General features: G+C 38.6%; 1 protein-coding gene across 1 annotated transcript in view; it reads left to right on the top strand.

Moving 5' to 3' along the window:
• The window catches only part of LOC122807959 (tumor necrosis factor receptor superfamily member 14-like), a 580,779-nt gene that overhangs the window by 510,228 nt on the left and 49,128 nt on the right, over positions 1-21,423 (top strand). The window contains exon 7 of the mRNA XM_044078991.1: positions 15,402-15,445. Coding sequence (XP_043934926.1) covers positions 15,402-15,445 — 44 coding nt within the window. The remainder of the gene's footprint in view (positions 1-15,401; positions 15,446-21,423) is intronic.

The following is a 21,423-nucleotide window of genomic DNA, read 5'->3' as shown; positions in this document are numbered from 1 at the left end:
GGTGTAGCATGTCCAACAGTTCTGTGTTTAACATAGTTTTATATGCTAGGCAGAGATCTCCTTGGAGTAGGTGATATGCTACAGAGTAAAGCTGGAGTTGTTTTGAGACGGTCAATGTAGGGCATCTGTTTGAGGCCAGTAATCCTCTTTGTGAGGTACTTCTGTGGCCTTTCCAGCTGCTGCAGATGTCTTGTAAGGTACATTCTAAAAGGGGCGTTGTACTCTATAATGGGTCTAGTGAGTGCCGAGTAGAGGGGAACAATTACCTCTTTTTTCCTGGATGAGAACCCTTTTGTGATGAGGTGTGCCACATGAAGGATTTCCTGACTACTGTGTCGATGTGATTATCAAAGGAGAGACTACTGTCCAGCTGGGTCCAAGGTCTCCTATCAGACATTCAGCGTTAAGTAAACTGCCTTTTCTGTGGTAGTTCATGGGTACAAAGATTTAACCAAAGGGGATGACAATGCACTTTCTGGCACTGAGCTTGAGGCCATGCCTCTGACACCAGGCATCTGTCTCAGTGAGGCCCTTTTGTTAGATGTCCACATCATTTGGGGACTCGACTATGGCTCCTAGTTTGCAGTCATCTGGGAACTTCATTAGCCAGAGATCTTCTGTCTTAGCCTGTACTTCAGAGAAGTAGATACCAAACAGGAGAGGTCTCAGAACTGAACCCTGTGGTACTCCACTTGTCACTGGTTTGAAGTCAGATTTGGAGTCTGCAACTTTTACAGTGTGAGTTCTGTCAGTGAGCCAGTTGGCAGCCCGTCTTGTGACATAGGGATTTATACCTAGTTTAGTGAGTTTAGCTATAATTCCAGAATGGGGGATGGTGTCAAAAGCCTTGGTGAGGTCAAGATAGGCTGTGTGAACCACCTTACCCTCGTCTACGGCTTTGGTGACTGCCTCAAAAAAGTCGATCAGGTTCAGAAGGCATAATCTGCCTTTCACAAACCCAAACTGGGTGGGGTCCAGAGTTTGGAGGTTACCAATGTCTTTGTTTATGAGTTCCATGATGATACTTTCCATGGCTTTGCAGACCAAGCTCGTCAGGCTAATAGGGTGATAGTTCCCAGGATCAGTGGTGGCTCCCCCTTTGTGGAGTGGGATAACATTTGCTGTGTGCCATTCAGTGAGCACAAAGCCTGACTTGAGACTTTGACTGAACATGGTGCTTAGGTGGGGAGCCAGTTCGTTCTGAAGTTCATGTAAAATGCAGCCTGGGATGTTGACTGGTCCCATGGATGCTGTGTTTTTGGTTTTAGAGAGTGGTTTAATTACCATTTCTTGCTCTTCAATGACTACTTGAAAGACAAACAGGGAATCACACAGAACAGTAGTCTCAGCACATGAACTTTGTCTCCTGCTATGAGCTATCACAGCAGCAAACAGCTCAATTCTGCCACTATCACAGATATGAAGGGGAGGTGTTTAGGGGTAGAGGAGATGAGTTTAAGGACTACAACACAGGCATAAGAAAAGAATGAAAACTGGCCATTTTAGAAAGAAAAAGTTGTAACAGGTACTGTGTGATTATCCCTGTTTGTCTTTTAAGAAGTCAGTGAAAAGCAAGAAATGGTAATTAAACCTGAATGACTGAAGAAAAGCAGGCTATACATGAAAATGTATAATGTCAATCCATTAACAGGAGCTTAGAGGGGCAATGATGTAATATTTTAAAGCCAAACACTGCAATTTGGTATACTTTGGGGTAGACTAAAAAAATCAAGGTGCTGGACTGCATGTGGGCAGACTTTGGAATTACATTTAAAAATATAACAAAAAGTAGAGAGAGTCTAAAACTATATTAAAATGTAGGAAACATCAAAAGATGATGAAATAAACATGTTTTTCCAGTCTGTGTGTGAATTTGCATGCATATGTACATACTTGTATGTCTGTGTGAAAGTGCAATACTTTTTTCCCCATATGCACAGTCATTATTTTTTTATTGGACATTTGTTAACTGGGAAAGTTCAACTTGGAACAAAGCCAATTCTCAGCAGAGGCCCAGGTAGAAACACTCCAGATGCATATCTTTGTAATGTGGGAGGAAACCAGAGTATCCAGAGAAAACCCACACAAATTCAGGGATGACATGCAGACTCCACACAGAAGGCACTCTAGCCAAGAACTGAATCAGAGAACCTCTTGCTATGAGGTGACAACACTACCACTGCACCACTGCACCATCCGGTGATATTATTATGACTAAATAGTATGTGTACGTCTACTGGCTAATGTATAAGGGAGACTGCAGGATGTCCATGTGTGTGTGTGTGTGTGTGTGTGTGTGTGTGTGTGTGTGTGTGTGTGTGTGTGTGTGTGTGTGTGTGTGTGTATGTGTGTGTGTGTGTGTGTGTGTGTGTGTGTGTGTGTGTGTGTGTGTGTGTGTGTGTGTGTGTGAGTATGCGCACGTGTGTTTGTGTGTGTATGTGCGAGAGGCAGACAGACAGAGGTACCTCTCAACTGTTCAGATTTTATGTCTCATATTTTTGATTTGTTCCTCATAAAATCTATGGTTTTCTGGCAAATCACTGAGGACTGAAGTCACTAAATAATGATTTTTAGTCTCAGAGGCAGAAAGTTATTTGAAAGTGAAAAATGAATTGAGTCTTTCTTCATGGAATTACTTCCTGTTTCCATTCTTCCTTAGTACATATGACACATAGAAATGTACTGTGAAGAGAAAAAAAACTAAATATGAAAAGTAGCAAAAAGACATCTGAAGGTCCAAAACAGGCTGCAAATAGAAGTAGCAGGTTGAGGCGATAGGCAGAACTGTCGAGCATTTGGCATGAACACTATGAGAGACATGCAGAAAGGGAGCGAGTGAGACAGAGAGATGTAATTAGAGTCAAAATAACGTAACTCAGAGAAAAGCATTGACCAGCTAGGCTGATTAATTTTATTTGATTTAAGTTTGAGTAATTTTATTTTATTAAGTTTGAGTACTGGGGAATTGAGCTGATCCAGTGGACCAGTTTCAGGCACAGCCCAAATGATTACAATCACGTTATTCAGAGAGAGGCAATAAACTAGAAAACAAAGAATATACAATAGCAAAGAGTAATACTGTATAATCACAACTTCAGAAATAGAAAGAGTATAAGAGAAGTAATGGATAAGTGAGATAAGTATACATACAGGAAATGTAGAGTATATAATAGGGAGAGAAACCATTAAGGAGAAGAGGAGCTGTGGATGAAGAGGTGAAGAAGAGGCCAGGAAGCCATTAGTTGACAAAGTCAGTAAAGCACCATGAAATAAGAACTAACAGCTCAAACTGAATGTAACGTCTGCACAGAGAATTATTAAAGAACGGAATATTTAATTCCGTATTATGAATCATTAATGAAAACAAGTCTGCCCGTTGACTGACCTGTGCTACAGTACTAGGAGTTCCTCGGGTACCTGTGCTACAGTGCTGGGAGTTCCTGAGGTACTTGTGCTACAGTGCTAGGAGTTCCTCGGGTACCTGTGCTACAGTGCTGGGAGTTCCTGAGGTACCTGTGCTACAGTACTAGGAGTTCCTCGGGTACCTGTGCTACAGAGCTGGGAGTTCCTTGCGTAGGAACAAGGGATTGGTGGCAGCTGCCAAGGATCATACTCCGTGGCAGAAGCGATTCCACCTTCAGTGATGTGTGCGACCATGGGTGATAATATAAGTTGTGGAAAGAGTTGAAGCTGAACCTCCTCTCCCAAAATGAGTTGTACAGAGGTACAGTCCCAACAGTGGATGTTTTAGACTGTTTTTAGGAAGGGTGTTCCAGGAAGTCTTGAATTAGTTTTCACAGAAATAAAGTTAAGTTTTCCACCACTCTTATTCAGGCTGTAAAAGTCATGAAGAAAAAATGCCAGAATAGTTTGGAAGCAACCAAGTAACTACTTCTAACAGACATATGAAGTAGAGTAAGATTAACATGCAGATTATATTGAGAGGCAGCAAACAATGAAGGCAGAGAAATAAATAGAGACCAGCCAACATGGGACATACAGACAGCAAAATGAGGTACCTACACACCACCTGGACCACAACTGGTAAACCATTAAAGCAAATCAAGATGGAACTCAAAACAAAGAGAAAGAGAAACTCGGAGACAAGTAAATATAAGTGACTGTAATGAACAGTGAACAAATGAAATGATAGGCAGGAAACATCTAGGGAAGAAGATAGATGCACAGGAAGTTAACTATACAACCTTACTACGGGGAAAGGATATGGAATAAATGTTGGCATAAACTGAGCACTTTGTGCAGAAACCCTGTTAGAAAAGGAAGCAGCTCAGGAAGGGTAATGGTGTAAATGAAGAAACCAAAAGAAAAAAAAAATGAGCACAGCCAGGGCATGAATAAAAAAATGAGAGAGATGCTAATGCATTAAGTACAAGACAGCCTAAAGAAAATAACTGGAATGAACAAATAAAATAACTAGAGGAAACAGAAAGAACACTTAAAAAACTATCTTTCAGCTTTTCCCAGTTAGAGGTGACCACAGCAGAACTCCAGTCTGCTAATGCCCGGCAGTGAATTTTTACAGTGCCGAGTTGCCAGCCCAGTGCCCAGCCTTCAAAGAAGGCATGCCCACACACCTACCTGCATGTTTTCAAATTTACTTGACCGCAGGGAGGGCATGCAGACTCCATACAGAAGGCACTCCAGCCGAGAATCAAACTGGAAAACTTCTTGCTGAGAGGCAACAATGCTAACCACTGCACCACCGTGGCACTTATTTATTTGTATTTTATTTTATTTATTTTCTTTTTTGTTTACTGAGAAACTCCAGCTGGGTCTTTTTCACTGGAGGCCCAGGGAAAAAAGCTCCATACACATAAAGTTAAAAAACAATATATTCTATTATCACATTTTCACATTTTTTGAAAATGCTAAGATATTATATGTCCATTATCCATTTCTACATAACAGTAAGACATAGTAATACAAAAAGGCTGCCACATACACTTAATACATATTAGGAACAGGCCACCGTTTCAGAACTTTGGTGGCTCTACAGAATTTTAAGTCCATCCCTTCTTACTGTGGTACTGTAGTGAGTAGGTAATGTTATCTTGGAGTATAACAGTAACATAGCCAAGAGTTAAAAATAAATTATTTGAGTTTAGTTTTAAAGATATGTGGGTTTTCAGTGAGTTTATTAGGGAGTGGGATAGACTTCCATAGATTATCCGTGGTTTTACCTCCTATTTTTGCACTGTTCCTGCTAGAACCTTTGATTCCTTTCTGGTAAATCACTGAGGTTTCCAGTCAGTCTTTAAAGCATCATTATTTCTTGCTTTTCAGAAAGTATGTTGATTCAAACTTTGTTATATTAAGTTTCTAAGTGAATTACAGTAATATTTAAAATTGTCCCCAATTTTTGGCTGTTTAATTTCGGCTTTGTCCATGTTTCTGGAGCAAATAAGTTAAGAGCTATATGAAAACAGGACTGTTCTAACTGCCACTGGCTGGAATCAGATTCGGTCACTGTAAAAGTAACCTGGAAGTGAAAAAGAGAACAAATATAACAACACAGAAACAAAAAAACATACAACAACAGAAGATAAAGATGAAGTAACTGGTGAAACAAACATGGAATGACTTGGGATATGAGGGTATAACTAAAGAAAGAAGACTGTGAATGTCTAACTGCAGAAACAAACTCAAAAAGCTGAGCACACAATTATCACCTTGCAAGAGAGTGCAGCTGGGCAAACAAACAGGAAAAACAAGAAATGCAGATGTAGCAAAAACAGAGTAAATGTGGGGGTGGGGCTGTAACCAAAAGCAGAAAGAGTAAACGACTACCAGAATGAAACGTTAAAGGACGATACTGTGGAAATCATAACAGACTATGTCATGCCTGAAAAGTGTTCAGCAAGACGTGAAAACTGGCTGAATTGTTTATGTTTTTAAAATTAAGCTAACAAATGAAGAAACAGAAAACAAATAAGAAAACATCTTGTGCGACTTTTCAGTTTATATCTGAAAGGCAAAGTTCATTTTGCAAACAATAGCTTCCCACCTTTCCATTTCGCAAAATATTAGCTATGTCTTATAATACTTCTCAACGTCTTAGAGCAGGAATTCTGGACAAAACCAAAAATAATATAAATAGGGACAAATGCCCAAAAGCAGGCTTAGATTTTAAATATTGCTCATATAAACATTGCTGGGATAACAGGTTTTGCATCAGCAAGCTTTTTTTTCAGAAGGCCACGAAGTCTGAAACTCAAGAGGTCTGTCATTATTTAGTGACTGAGACTTTCAATGACTTGCGAGAAAAGCACACATTTTATGAGGCATAGAACACAAATATGAAGCAAAAATCTTGACATTCTATGACATTATGGGCAGTTGAAAACTATGCTTACAAGCCTCATCACAAAGATAATAGCTGAGCAATGAAGGAAATCTGAATTGAGTCTGGGGATTGAAGCCAGGCTTTTCTAAATTTCATGCAGTTGTCACTGCCACTGACCAAACAAGAAGTTACTGGGCAATGAAGCACTTATTGTTCTTGAAGCGTAGTTTCTTCTTTCAACTAGTATCCCATCATACTGATAATTTTGAACACACAAGCACCCAGTGCAGTACAAGTCATGAACCTGGTTCAAACCTCTCAACTGTCCAGATTTTTTGCAGAATGTCCAAATTTGTGGCTCATATTTTTGATCTATCCCTCATAAAATTTGTGGTTTTCTGGCAAATCACTGGGATGATCTGAGGATTGAAGCCACTAAATAATGACATACGTTTGAATTTGAGACTTCAAATCCTTCAGAAAATGTATGCTAAAACAAACCCTTTTACTCTAGTAACTTTCTAAGAGCAATATTTAAAATATATCTCTATTTCTGGGCCTTTCTTCCCCCATTTTGTCAGCCTTTTGTCCAGATTTCTTGCATGAACAGGTTGAGAGGCATGCTGGTATTCGATTAACACATAAAGAAGAAAGGAAAGCAATGACTGGGTTTTTAATCCCAGTAAGCCTGAAGTGTTTTTACAGGTGGGGGAATTTGACCGGAAAGCAGGATATTTTTTCATACTGCTTTAGATAAATACTTTAGGAAGTTTGACATCCACCTATATGTCTAGGACGAAACAATGAAGGACTTGCAAGGAGAGTAAACCAGTTTAGCTTCTGTGACAATTTAAAGGGAATAATTCTGAACTTGGGTTTTTATTGCATCCAGTACAAACCAAGCTACATGTAGAACAGGATGGGCCAGTTTGTTTTTTCTTGGTTAGTGCTGACTAAATTTAAAAATGGAAGTAATAGTTTATTTCTGTAGCATTGATTCTGAAAGCATGCAATACAGGAAGAAACATCTTGTTCCAGCAGACAGCAGAACTGGGAATAACCAGATGTATTCAAAGGAACACTTTGCCTCTGCAAGAATAGTGCTGTCTGAGTAAGTGCATATACTACAAAGTGTGGATGAGTGTGTGTGTGTGTGTGTGTGTGTGTGTGTGTGTGTGTGTGTGTGTGTGTGTGTGTGTGTGTGTGTGTGTGTGTGTGTGTGTGCGTGTGTGTGTGCATTTATGCATGCTGGGGAGGCATTTTTTTATTCTTCAGAAATGCTTTGGTTTTGACATGCCATAACAAACTAATATTATATGCATTCACTGAAAAATATGTGTTGTTTCCCTGCAAGGCTTGTGCTGACTGTATTTAAGTGAAAACCAAAGCTCTCAACTTCTCTTCTTCAAGAATGAGATGCAAATCTGAAAATAACGAGGAAAAAAGGCCTCAATTAAGGGCATGTTTTAAACTTTAGTAATTAAGGGCATGTTTTGAAGTTTAGCACTAGTATCTTAGTTGGTGAAGAAGGATTTGTATCCATATGCATTTTCTGAAGATTGAAAAGTATGCAACAGTAAAGTGTTTTGCATATGTTTTGTCTCGAAAGCTTAGATTTTATATGAGCAGGACAAAGTCAGGAGGCAAAAAAAAAAAAATCAGAAGCATCCCTGAAAATGAGGGACATTTAAGTGATACCATGGTAAGCAGAAAGAGTCGAGTTTGCACTAAGTTACAAACATCAGCTTGCAATAGAAGCATTCAAACATTACTCTGTGAAGGTGTTGTTTCATTAAAACCTCTGTAAAAGCAATAACACCTTAGGGGATGAATTATTAGTAGACGAAAAGGGAGAGACGCACGAGTACAACAGGAAAGGGCTTAATACTTGGGTGTGCAATAGTATCTGTCATGAAATGTTATTAGTTATGTTGTTGGACTTAAGAAACCTGATCACATTTTGCATGCAGTCCCCTGTTAGGCAGTCAACGTGCATGTGTGTGCACATGTGTGTGCATAATATAATGATATAATCTATGATGTTTCTCCCTTTACATTTGGCAGTCATTGCTGTGTTTCTTTTATTTTATATGTGTGTGTATATATATATATATATATATATATATATATATATATATATATATATATATATAAAAACCCTCTTCTGCAAACTGCAAAAAGATGAGACAACTTTGCAGAAAACTGTTTTTTTTTTCTGAATGTTCATGTCACTGGAGTTTTACTTCGGGAAAGGAGAGACTTGACCCCCACGGAAAATTTGCTCTTTTCCCCACTATAGTGCAATCTCAGAGTTAGTATATTTAGTTGGGGGGGGTGTGAGGGATGTAGCCCCCAACTTGGGTGGGTTTGATATGCTCCGGTGTGTTTCTTTTTACCTGGTGGCCACTTCTGTCCTTTCCCGGAGTAAAACTCCAGTGATATGAACGATCAAAAAAATTAGTTTTCAGCAAAGTCATCTTGTCTTTTTGTAGTTTGCTGGTGGGTTTTCAATATATATATATATATATATATATATATATATATATATATATATATATATATATATATATATATATAGTGGCTATAAAAAGTTTAAACACCCATGTTAAAATGCCAGGTTTTTGTGATATAAAAAAATGAGACCATGATAAATCATTTCAAAACTTTCCCACCTTTAATGCGACCTATAACCTGTACAATTCAATTAAAAAACAAAGAAATCTGTTAGGGGAAACAATGTAAAAAATAAAAAATGTACAATATGCTGGTTGCACACCCTTAAACTAATACTTTGTTGTGTGTGCACACCCTTAAACTAATACTTTGTTGAAGCACCTTCTATCCATACACTATCTAGCTTCTACCCATACACTTGGTAGTTAGATATGATTATTGTTTATGCTGGGGAAACATTAATTGGTAGCATTTATTGCCATTGTTTTATTCGGCTTTATGTCTTCCTGCATCCTTACAGTTGTGTTAGCTATTTCTTCAACCATAAGGCTTTGTTAGCTGCTTTTTCCATGGACTGTTGCAGGACGAGAGCTGTTAATGAAAACATATGGTTCTAGGGCAGATGGATGGGCAGATGGTTAAATAGCCTGCAATGCTGACAAGCAGAATATCGACATTATTAAATAAAAACACCGAATATCAGCATGTTCTGCACACGCTCCAGAGATTACCCTACAGTAGAAGGGTACCTGTTATTTAATCGACCATCTAGAATGTTGAATACTGGATGTTCGAATGGGGAAGTTTGAAAAATAGAAATGTTGAAGCCACGGAAAGTCAAATTCTTTCCTAGGGAAAGAATTTGGTTTGCTGTTTCCGCGGCTTCAATATTTTCTGTACTGTGGTGCAAAAGTTACGGATCGGGTTAAGGTAAGTGTGCGAGTGTGACGGACGTTGGGGTTAGGGTGCGGGTAAGGTAAGTGTGCAAATGTGACGGACATTAGGGTTAGGGTGCAGGTAAGGTAAGTGTGCGATAGTGATGGACTTTAGGGTTAGAGTGCAGGTAAGTTAAGTGTGCGATAGTGACTGACCTTAGGGTTAGGGTTTGGGAGATTAGTGCATAGATAGTTGTGTATGTAAGGTGTAGTGTAGATTTATTAGGTTTTTGGTGTGCCTGTGTTGTGTGTGTGTTTTTCGGAACAGCAAATTTTTTCCCTCGGAAAAAATTTGCTGTTCTGAGGTTTAATTTCGAACTTCCAAGTTCGAACATATGATGTTTGAAATTTTGGAAGTTCGATTATATGACATAGACCCCAGTAGAATAAAGCATATGCAAGCACCCCTGCACCCCGTGTGTGGGGGATCATGCTCTCCCTACCCTCTGATAATTATATATACTAACTCTGGTATTGTATAATCCACTCTACTTGGGGATTGTCAGTCTCACACACCTGTTGACCATCTTTTGAGCCAAGCATGTGGTATTGACCAAACAGACATCGATGTTGCTAATCATTCAACAAGGTGTGTGTGTGTGTGTGTGTGTGTGTGTGTGTGTGTGTGTGTGTGTGTGTGTGTGTGTGTGTGTTCATGTGTGTGTGTATGTATATATCTATATATATATATATATATATATATATATATATATATATATAAAGGATTCTTGTAATGAGATGCAATACTTTTCCAAAAAAAAAGTTGAACTGCAAGCATTACTGTTACCTCAAAAGGAATGATGTTGCTGGCTGAGACTCTCCTTTGAATCTGGAAAAAAGAAGCACAAACTGGTCAAGCTCAGTTGAAACTTTACGGTAATCAGATACTTAGAAATCGATACTTCGATAAAAATAAAACATAATAAATAGTTGAGCTCTTTCGCCTTTAAATGCCCTTCATCAGATATGCCATGAGTAATAAATATTAATAAATGTAAGCTATAGGCTCTTTGACCAAGCTATTATGGGTCAGTTTTCATCTTTCATGCCTGTTATGTAAGTCTCGTCCTATTAGTAGGTCATGGTTTGTCACTTGGTGCTGTATTTATAGCACTAGTTCTAACAAAAACTACAGCACTGTATGACAGTGAGCCCAAAAGTGTTTATTTACTTATTTATTTATTTGTTTATAGTATTAAATGAGGAAATATATGACTGACTCCTACTATCCTTTAAATTCAACATGGTCCATCTAATAAAGACAGAAGTCGAAATGAATAACGTTAAATTAGGCAGGAGGCAATATGTCAGATGCTTCCATGTATCTGCTGCAGGTTATGAGGGTACTGCATCTGAAAATGGCGTATGCCCACCACTCAGTAGTCTCGCAGGGGTGCCCAACACTGTCACATGTCACAGGTGGTTTCTTGCATGCAAGTGTCACTTAAAATCAATCCACATATTTGACAGACTGTTTTTCAGGCAAAATCTGATACAATGTAGTCCAACTGATATCTGTTTTGCATGGCATCTTTGAGAGGCTGGCATTCAGGGACACAGTACTGAGCTGTTCATAGGTTCATAGGTAGGTACTAGGCTATCGGCCCAAGGGCCTATGTAAGCCTAGCTAGCAAGGTTCCATAGCTTACGCCACCCAAGAAAGTTATTTTCCTGTGCCACTGTCCAGCAGAGACACAGAAGTGATCCCCGGGTTGTATTTCCTATTTCCCATCCACTCAACAAGATTTTTCTTGAAGAGTGCTAATGAAGAACTTTGCTTGACATAGATGGGTAGCTTGTTCTAGAGTATAGGAAGTCTCTGGGACAAGAATCTATCCCTCCAGCATGTCCTGTTTATTGTGGTGACAAGGTTTAGATCCCTAGAGCATGTAGCTTGGAGGGATTGGGATTTCTTTAGGTGTAGCATGTCCAGCAGCTCTGGGTTTGACATAGCTTTATATGTTAGACAGAGATCACCTTGGAGTAGGCGATATGCTATGGTATGTTATGAGGTCGGTCATAGCATAACACCACTTTCATCTATATCTTCGTGTGAAGAATGGCTAATACCACCATTACTGCCCTCACTTGGCAGTCTTGTCAGAGGCTCTGGTAGGGTATGTACCTAGGATGGAAATAAAGGTATGTCACAGGGTACACAGTCCTCCCTTTTGTCTGGACATGCATGACACCCTACTGTCCTTTACACCGTCCCCATTGCCACTCCTGGTCATGGACTTGGAATTGCTCACCATCTTTGTCAGGGGTGGTCTCAAGTCCTACAAACTAGTGGAGTGGACACAGATCATGGTCACATCTTGGTGCTCCACCCCATCATCAAAGAAAGAAACTGTCCTTGACACAGAGTACCCATTACTTCATTACCACTGTCTTTACCTGTCCAACTGCTGTGTGCAGACTGTCACGTGTCATGTCTATAGCCACCTGTGTCTATGATGTTGACCTTGGCCCACTCCACCCTCCCTCCTGTATGGCGTATGTGAGAATGTCTGATGTTCTTTGGTTCATAGGGTAGTACTAAGATAACTGCCCTTGCAAGCCATTGTAAGCCTAGCCAATTGTCTCTTGTGAGACTTGAGCCTTGCACCTTGTGTTTATGAGGCAAACACCTTAACCATTAGGCCACCCTCTCAACCTTGCATTAACCAGCATAACCTGCTACCAATGTTGCAACACTACAGTGTTATTTATGACACTACATTGTCACAGTGTATGACAGCCCACAGATGTTGCCAGTACTGCATCTGCCACTGTTTGGGAGGCTGTGGTTGTGCAGCTACCAGTTTGCTGATGTTTCATCACGCCTTCACTGCTGGCCATGTTTGTGTTTGTATGTCTGTGTGTGGTGTTTGTGCTGTCCACATGTACCAGGATCATGGGGGGGTGATCAATCTGTCCCTCACTATTATATTATTATTTATTTAATTTGAATTTATTAACCATGGTAGAGCTCTAATCTGCATGAAAGTTCTTCAGACTCAGCTCAGGGATTAAACAGAATGAAGAAAAAATATCAATAAGAATGCAATGAATGAAGTAAATAAAACTGAGTGCAATTAAACATTCAGTATGATATACAAAGCAGGGAAGGGTTTACAAAGGAAAAAAATAATACAATTAATTCAAGACAAAGTGCAGACAAGATACTGTAAGCAAATGTTGTATAATGGAATGAATATGGTTAGAAACCATACAGAGTGTCTGTAGAAATTCTACTGTTTACAGATATATACAGGAAAGGGGGGGACAGGGAAAGGAGAATAACCGGGGGTGGTGTCATGATGGGGAGCTAAGGTCATGATGGAAGCAGAGCATGCAGGGAAATATTGTAAATAACACTAGATCTCCAGTAATCTCACTGTTTGCAAGCAGTTACATTTTGCTTCTTTAAAAAAGGAATATTTTGACTTCTGAATGGAACTATTATAGGTTTCACTTTCATTAAGGCAAGTTAGTAGAAATTCTTAGATATGTGAGGTAGTAAAGAGAAGAACTGAGCTGTGGAATGGTCCTTGGGGTAAGTAATGTAGGACCCGAGTGAGAAATAACTCTAAAATTACACTTGGATGTTCAAAAATGTCAGATGCACAGCAAGGGAAGGGAAAGAGTTTTGCTGAAGTTTGTGGTGTAAAGAACATAAAGTAGCTTGGATCATTAGTGCACAAATAGCCACTTTGCTTTAGCAAGGACAGTACAGTGGTGGTCTCTTTTAGGGCTAAAGTGATAAACCTATAGATGTTGGAAATTATGTGGAGAATTAAAATGTTCTGTTTAGGCACTGCTGTAAAACGTGATACTAAAAATGTCCTGTAGGCTGTGGAAAGATCATAACGCATACCCACAGCAACAGAGGTGGGCTATGAGGAGGCTGGACACAGGAATAGGACATCACAGATCTGTGCACATGTGGAGTTATACTAGAATTTGGCCATATTCTATTGGTTCCATAGGGGTGTTGTAAGGCATGGCTTCCAGCAGGTTTTCAGCATCACACTTCCAGCAGACTATAGATGTGTGTGTGTGTGTGTGTGTGTGTGTGTGTGTGTGTGTGTGTGTGTGTGTGTGTGTGTGTGTGTGTGTGTGTGTGTGTGTGTGTGTGTTTGTGTTTTGGGGGCAATACATTAGACCACATTATAAATGCAGCTACAGCATGTACTTTAAGATTAGCCAAAGTGACAAAATTTACAAATTAGATGGCCTGAAGGAATGTCACTCAGCATACACTGGTGATAAAGCTGAGATGTTTGCCACAAATGTAAAATATGTGACCTGCCTGGCTGCAGTGTGAACATGTGGGTTATAATCCCAAGTGCGTCACACACTGCCTAACAATAATCTTTTCACAGAACATTACGTCTCTTGGCCAGGTGGGGCATTTATTGCCACATATATGGAATCTAAGGTACCTAGTACAGAAGACATTTATGGTGTCATCTCTCTCTGTCTCTCTTGAGGTGTGCTATGAAACCTTATATGTTCCTCCACATGTAGGAGCGTAATGCTGAGGAATTTGAGTATTATAGAGGTGTTGCCTGAGAAATAACTATTATATTCCTTTTTGGTTTCAGAAATGTCCTTTTAGCTAGAATAGAATGATGTGTACATACCTTGGTCTCCACAGTAATGGAAGTCCTACTTATTCCTGTTCATTGTGTGTGTGGGCCACTCATGAATCTAATGCCTATGCAATGTCTTGATCTACTGCCAATTATCTCCTGACTAGTAAAGTTACGGTGCGTCACTCATTGGCAGTAACATTGCCTTTGGCACTGGACACCACTTAGTGCATATCGGCAGGAAGTGGCGGTGCTAAGAGCTGCAATTATATGGTATCTCAAGCAATCCTACTATCTACAACTATGCAACCTTTGTGGTGTGATCTACCCTTTTATAGTTAGATGCACATCAGTGGGCAATTTCCTACACATACAGCTATGAATCATGACTACGTTCATCTTCCACACATTTGCATATCATTAAGACCTCATTTCCCTACTCTGAGTCATTGCATCTCATTATGTAAAGAGTCACATATATCCTACATTACACATATGACCTCACTGCACTGTGGCAAAACATAGGACTATATAAATCCCTGCTATGTTATAACAGTCCATACATGGCCAGTGTCCACGCAAATGGATGCCACATGTTACCTTACTACAGGCTACTCTGCTAAGGCAGTCGATGGGTTCATTTACACTTAGGTCTCTCCTTATCACAATAGTACTGTATAAAATATTATTTACCCCTAGACTTGTCCAGATTAATAATTATAGGCATAATTACTATTATTCTGAATAAATAATGAAGATAGTTATTCATTGGCAGTGCACAATAGCTATTAGCTCTTTATTTAGGTCTACAGCATGTTAAAATCTAAGTCAGACACTATGCTGAATATAATACTTGTTAGAATATCTTTTTTCTTCAGAAGTGCTAATGCTGATAAGTATGGTTATTACTCAGTCTGGCTGAAACAAAATTAACTGCATGTTTTATGTATTTAACATAATCTTGATAAATGCTGAAACATTTTGATAGATGGATAAGTTATTTAGTTACTCCTGTAAGGGTTTCCCTACATATTTATAGCTTGCAGCAAATAATATGTAGGTTAATTTCATTCTAAAGGTAAAATATATAAGTTCTTGTTTGTTCATGTATACTTTGTTTTTATTTTTCAGTTTTTTGGGCCACATTTCACTGCTGGGAGGACATCCAAAAGCCGGTAAGACTTCAGACGGCTCTTCCAGAAATATTTTGAGGGTAGTAATATTCACACGATCAAATATAGCTGTGATTTATTTCGATTAAACATGTTAACTGAAGCAGACTATTGATCCAAGGGTAACTACATCAGATTCAGCCCAGTGAAGTAACAACAGTAAAAACCAGAATGCAGATATAAATAATGTCTGAAGCATACAATACAGAGAAGAGATGTGCAATCATGATAAAGTATAGCAATAACCCATGTCTGGGTGTGGGTAATGCTGGATTTACCAACAGTTGCTGTGGTTTGGTCACAAGGGTGAAGCCCGAGTCGCCAAACAAAGACAACCATGGGTAAATCCAGCATTATCCACACCCAGGCGTGGGTTTTTGATATTATACAATGACATTATTTAAGAAAAAAATAATTACTTTTTTTAAATAATGGCATTGTATAATGCTTCCTTGCTGCCCTTCCGCAGCTGTCTGGTATTCTGCGGCAGTCCTGATGTACTGTGCATGCATATGCTTACTCAGTACATCAGAGCTGTGGGTGGAAGCAACGGAGAAAGCAAGATCTCCGTTGTATTTTACAAACTGTCTCGCTATGTTAAAGGAATTTAACATAGCGAGACAGCTTTAAAGAAAGCAACGGAGAATCTCCGTTGCTTTTTTTAAAGCTGTCTCGCTATGTTAAACCCATTTAACATAGTGAGACAGTTTTGAAAAAAGCAACGGAGAAAGCAAGATCTCCGTTGCTTTTTACAAAGTGTCTTGCTATGTTAAAGGAGTTTAACATAGCGAGACAGCTTTAAAAAAAGCAACAGAGAATCTCCATTGCTTTTTTTAAAGTTGTCTCACTGTGTTAAACCCATTTAACATAGCGAGACACCTTTAAAAAAAGCAACGGAGATAGGAAGATCTCCGTTATGTCTTGCTATGTTAAACTCGTTTAACATAGCGAGACAGTGTTTAAAAAGCAACGGAGATCTTGCATTCTCCATTGCTTTAAAAAAAAGAGTTATACTAATGGAAAAAGTCCAGGTGACCAGACCTTTTTCCGTTAGTATAACTCTGATTTACGATGTGCACGTTGACCAATCAGTGTGCACGTTTTAGAATATTAATGGGGGGTCATTGTATAATAAAAAATAACATATATACTACATTAGTAATGTGATTATGGAAATACATTTAAAATGTATAATACCTTGATTCTGATAATATAGTGCATAGGAAAAGGGCAAAGATGAGCGTTAGATGTGAGGAATAGTACAGGTTACAGAGAATGGAGGAGAGGAGAGATAAAAATTATTACAATGAGAAGGGGAAAAGGTTTTTAAGATATTCATTTATACATATCTATCATGGACATATATTTTGCCCAGTCATGAAATGCAGCAATTCTAATAGAGTTCAGTATTTCAAATTGAGGTGTTTGCAATATTATTGTTTGCCATAGGACTAAGTTAATACATGCAGTATGAGACATTTATATGCAACATATTTTGGAAGGTGGGAATTAAGATTGGCTCTGGTTTTGAAGAAACAGTTTAAATCATACCTCTCAGCTCTCCAAACCTTTGTAGAATGTTGCTGATTCTCCCTCATATTTTTGCCCTGTTCCTCATAATTGTTTTGTTTTTCTGGTAAACCACCAAGGATTATAGTCAGTCAGTAGTACCAGACATTAGGTTTTCATACTTATATTTCAGAAAACACATTGATGCAAAACCTGTTGTTCTAGTTACATTTTTCAGTGAATTAGCATAATATTTAAAAGCTGTCCCTGAATTTGACCTTTTGTCCCCTTTGATTTTTGACACTGTCGTGAATTCCTGAGTAAAAAAAGTTGAGAGGTATGCTTTAAGTCTCTGATGGCGGATGGGATAAATGCTGTTGAAATACAGGGCATACTTTTGCCTGTGATCTGCATACCCCCCCACCCCAGCCTCCCTTGTTTATTCTGCTCTGCAAGACAAAAATACTGATGACTTGGGGGGGGGGGGGGTTGGTTGAAATATTTATATCATAGGTTCATAGGTGAGTACTAGGTTAACAGCCATGAATGCCCATTTTAAGCCTAGCCGAGGTTAAAATCAAACCCTCTCCTTGTGTCTATGAGATAAAGACCTTAACCATTTTACCAAATTGGGGGATTAAGCAACAATATCATATAAGACACAATGAATCATCCATTCTTGCTATATTTTCCTTTTTTTCTTATCTGTCTTTCTTTTTGTTTTAGTCTGTATATTTTCATTTTATTGTTATCAGTCTTATTCCAAGTACAACCCCCTACACCAGCCATCTTTTTTACATGTAGTTGCCCTGTTTTTGGTTATGTCACATGTAACTATATACTTCCCCTGCTTTAACCCACTGACACTACTTGAAGGAATTTACTGGTCATTCTGCAAAAAACGTTGCTTTTTTAATCTCATGGTTACACATAGCTGGGAGGCAACATACCACAACCCATGTGCCAAAAGACATCACACATCAAAAACTCTGGTGACATCATCTCTAATAAACAACCAAACAAACAGTAAAAACCTCTTGTCGAGTGAAAATACAGATCAGCTGAAAATAAGTGTTTTTGCTGGGGGCTACTTCTGCATTGTATATGTGGGCTTGCACCCCCACACCCTCTGGTATGCACAGGAACACACACACACACACACACACACACACACACACACACACACACACACACACACACACACACATATTAACTCTGGGATTGCACAAATAAAAAAAGGGAAATAAATGTTCCTACTCCTCTCTGCCAGCATAATCTCCTAAGTGGTAACAAGCATGAATAGTTATGTTCATCGAGTAAGGCTTACAATCACTAACAGAAATTGACAGGTAAATGGTTCATATAACAAATGGCACTGATCAATATGGATTTGATTACTCAGACCATGATCGGGTGCCCTTTTTTCCAAATTCCTTGATCTTTCTCCAAAAACTTTCTTTTTTTCACACAAATTAAGCTCCATTATCTTCTTTTGTCTCCTTTCATTAATACCAGTTACACAAAAGACAGTTCAGTGTCTACAGCTTACATGTCCTTTTATCGCCTTTTTTTGGTTGCCTCTTCTATTTAGAAGAATCTGTATTTGGCCCATTTTATCAACAATATTTTCAGAATCACAGGAGCTACATGAAGATGCTAGGGGACTCAATTATTTTAAGATGTACAGTTTGCATTGAGGGGACTTACTTTCATTTTATTACTGCCCTTCTATGCCATGCAATCTCCTTCTTCTGTTTATAAGCCTTTTATAGAAATTCTACACCATTTTAGCTGTCACCATCCTCGACTGTTTTTATATTGCACCTTTTTGTGTCTGCAGGTTAATGAAATGAACAGTGTACTGTGGAATCTGTAGACAGATAATATTGGAATACCCATTGAACTATTACAGCAGGCCTTCCTGCAGCACAGTTCATCCTGACTTCATGTTTGATAGTGGGACCTTAATCCTCTTCCACATTTGTAGGCACAAAAATTTGCAGGATTCATTTTGGATGCATGGCTGGGCTCATAAAGGCCCCAGTGATTGTTAGTCTTGTATATACCTATGAACCTAGACCCTATGAACACCCCCCCCCCACACACACACACACAGTATATACTCTCTCAGACAGATACAGAAACGTGTATATATGTATGTATACACTATAAACTATAAATATTTTTCATATTTATGTGCCTTTGCTATCTCCACCTTAGCCTTCTGCCTTCCTCTCTCATTCATCGATGCTAAATTGTTCTCTCTACTGACAATCTTACTTACACATTTATACTTTTCATTTTCTTACGCACCTGAGTAGCAAATAATTCTCCTCTGTTTTATCAAATTATTCTGTGTTATTATCACATTATTCTGTGCAGTTATTCTTTATTTTATGTGCTACTACTGTCTTATACACACTGTACATATTGTGTTAATACTTTATTTGTATGTAATTATATGTGGAGCTTTTCTCCCTGGGCCTCCACTGAAAATGGGCTCTTCTCAGGCCCAGCGGACTTTCCCGGTAAACAAATGCGATAGATAAATAAATAATAAAAATATAGGTATGTATACATACCTGCATAGATCACATCCCACTTGTGTCTCAAAAAGCATTGATCTCCCCCAGAGAGATGGAGAGGCTACCTCAGGAGTGCCTTCAGTATTTACCACCTCCTGACACACAAATACACAGTGCCTGCACAAACGTAACCTTCAGTATATACACAGATAGTAAGAGATCATGTTTGCACACTGGCCCATAATGCCACACACAAGTCACCATATGCCCTTGAGTTAGTGGGAGGGGGTCAGAAGAGCTAATACTTCAGACTGCTTTAACCCCACTCACAAAATGCAGAATAGAAGCATTTTGTCATTTTCCTGCCCCCCCCCCCCACCCACACAAAGATTGGAGATAGCAGAAGTGTCTTTGTCATCTTACCCTCTCCTAATGTATGCACACAGAGGTACATGCAAAATGGTGTGTGTATATATATATATATATATATATATATATATATATATATATATATATATATATATACACAACACACACACAAACACGCAAGCCCTTGTGTTTGTGTGTGTGTGTGTGTGTGTGTGTGTGTGTGTGTGTGTGTGTATGTGTAGAACCAGAAATATGTCAAAACACAGATTTATTCATAGAATGAAATGAAAATACATTCTTGTCATTCTTCCCAGTTAAATCCACAATTTATTTACAATATATACAGTACCTTCTATGTAAGGTCACATTCCTTAGAGAGGTCTCCGTTATAAACACTCAGTCCCACATAGCCCCTCCAGCAATTGGCTGCCAAACAAAGATCACTACTATAGGCCTTGTCAGACCTTCCCTTTAATCCCCCCTGAAAAAATAACCGTCAAACATACTTCAGGCCACTATCACAGTAGATCCCTTCTGGTCTCTTTACCTGCAGAAAACCTAAACCTTCATTTAGTCAGAGTCACTACTTTGACCCCTAGTGACACACAACTGAGAAAGCAGCTTCTTGTCTAATTGCTTCCAGTTGCATCCCTTTGGTTATCATTATTCTGTCTAATGCAATAATTGTCTGGTTAATTTTAATATTTAAGAGACTGGAACAGCACAGAATACATTTAAATGCACATTCCACATTTTCAAACACACGATGAGACTGTGTGTGTGTGTGTGTGTGTGTGTGTGTGTGTGTGTGTGTGTGTGTGTGTGTGTGCGTGCGTGTGTGTGCGTGTGTGTGCGTGTGTGTGTGTGTGTGTGTGTGTGTGTGTGTGTGTGTGTGTGTGTGTATTGGTATGTATGCATATCATACACATATGTATATGGGGTCTGCATGATGAATACTACTATATACCTCAAGATTGTCATGATGTATATACCCAGAGGGTGAGTGATTTGAAACCCTGGACATTGTTTTAATAATCTATATCTTGCTCACCCCAAGTGCCTTATAATATATGTGTTTTTCCTTTCATTTATTTATTTTGTTTTTATTTATTTATTGATTGATTGCACTTTGAATTTTTACCTTTAGTAGTTAATGCATGATAATTATATATTTTGCATCATAGATTAATGTCAAATATGTAAAATATATCTCCTTTGCCCATTCTAATTAAGGGATTATTATGCTGGGTTATACATTTTTAGTTATATTGAATTTTTGTTTGAATAAGTATTCTAGGGTCCCTTCTATCAAGTTGTGCCATTTTGCAATTCTGTTTGTAAATGTCATCTTGTAACTGTTTTTATAATTTTTGTTTTGATTTCAAGTTCTTAAAATTCAGTGTTACAGTCCAGGAGGTGATAATTCGTAGATGCAGTATTGAAAACCTGAGCTCAAAGTGTAAAGTTTGGTGAAAGTTATGAGCACTATGTCAATGCATGTTAGAAATAAATGTTGCTAATTTTAACTGATTGTTGTACAAGATTATAAATTTTTAATTTTGAAAAATTTTCAAGTAT

The sequence above is a fragment of the Protopterus annectens genome, chromosome 8.part0 (assembly GCF_019279795.1).
Source record: "Protopterus annectens isolate FY-2018-M chromosome 8.part0, PAN1.0, whole genome shotgun sequence".
In the NCBI taxonomy this organism is placed as follows: Eukaryota; Metazoa; Chordata; order Ceratodontiformes; family Protopteridae; genus Protopterus; species Protopterus annectens.
The sequence above is the reverse complement of the archived record's forward strand: the minus strand, read 5'-3'. Positions and strand labels throughout refer to the sequence as shown.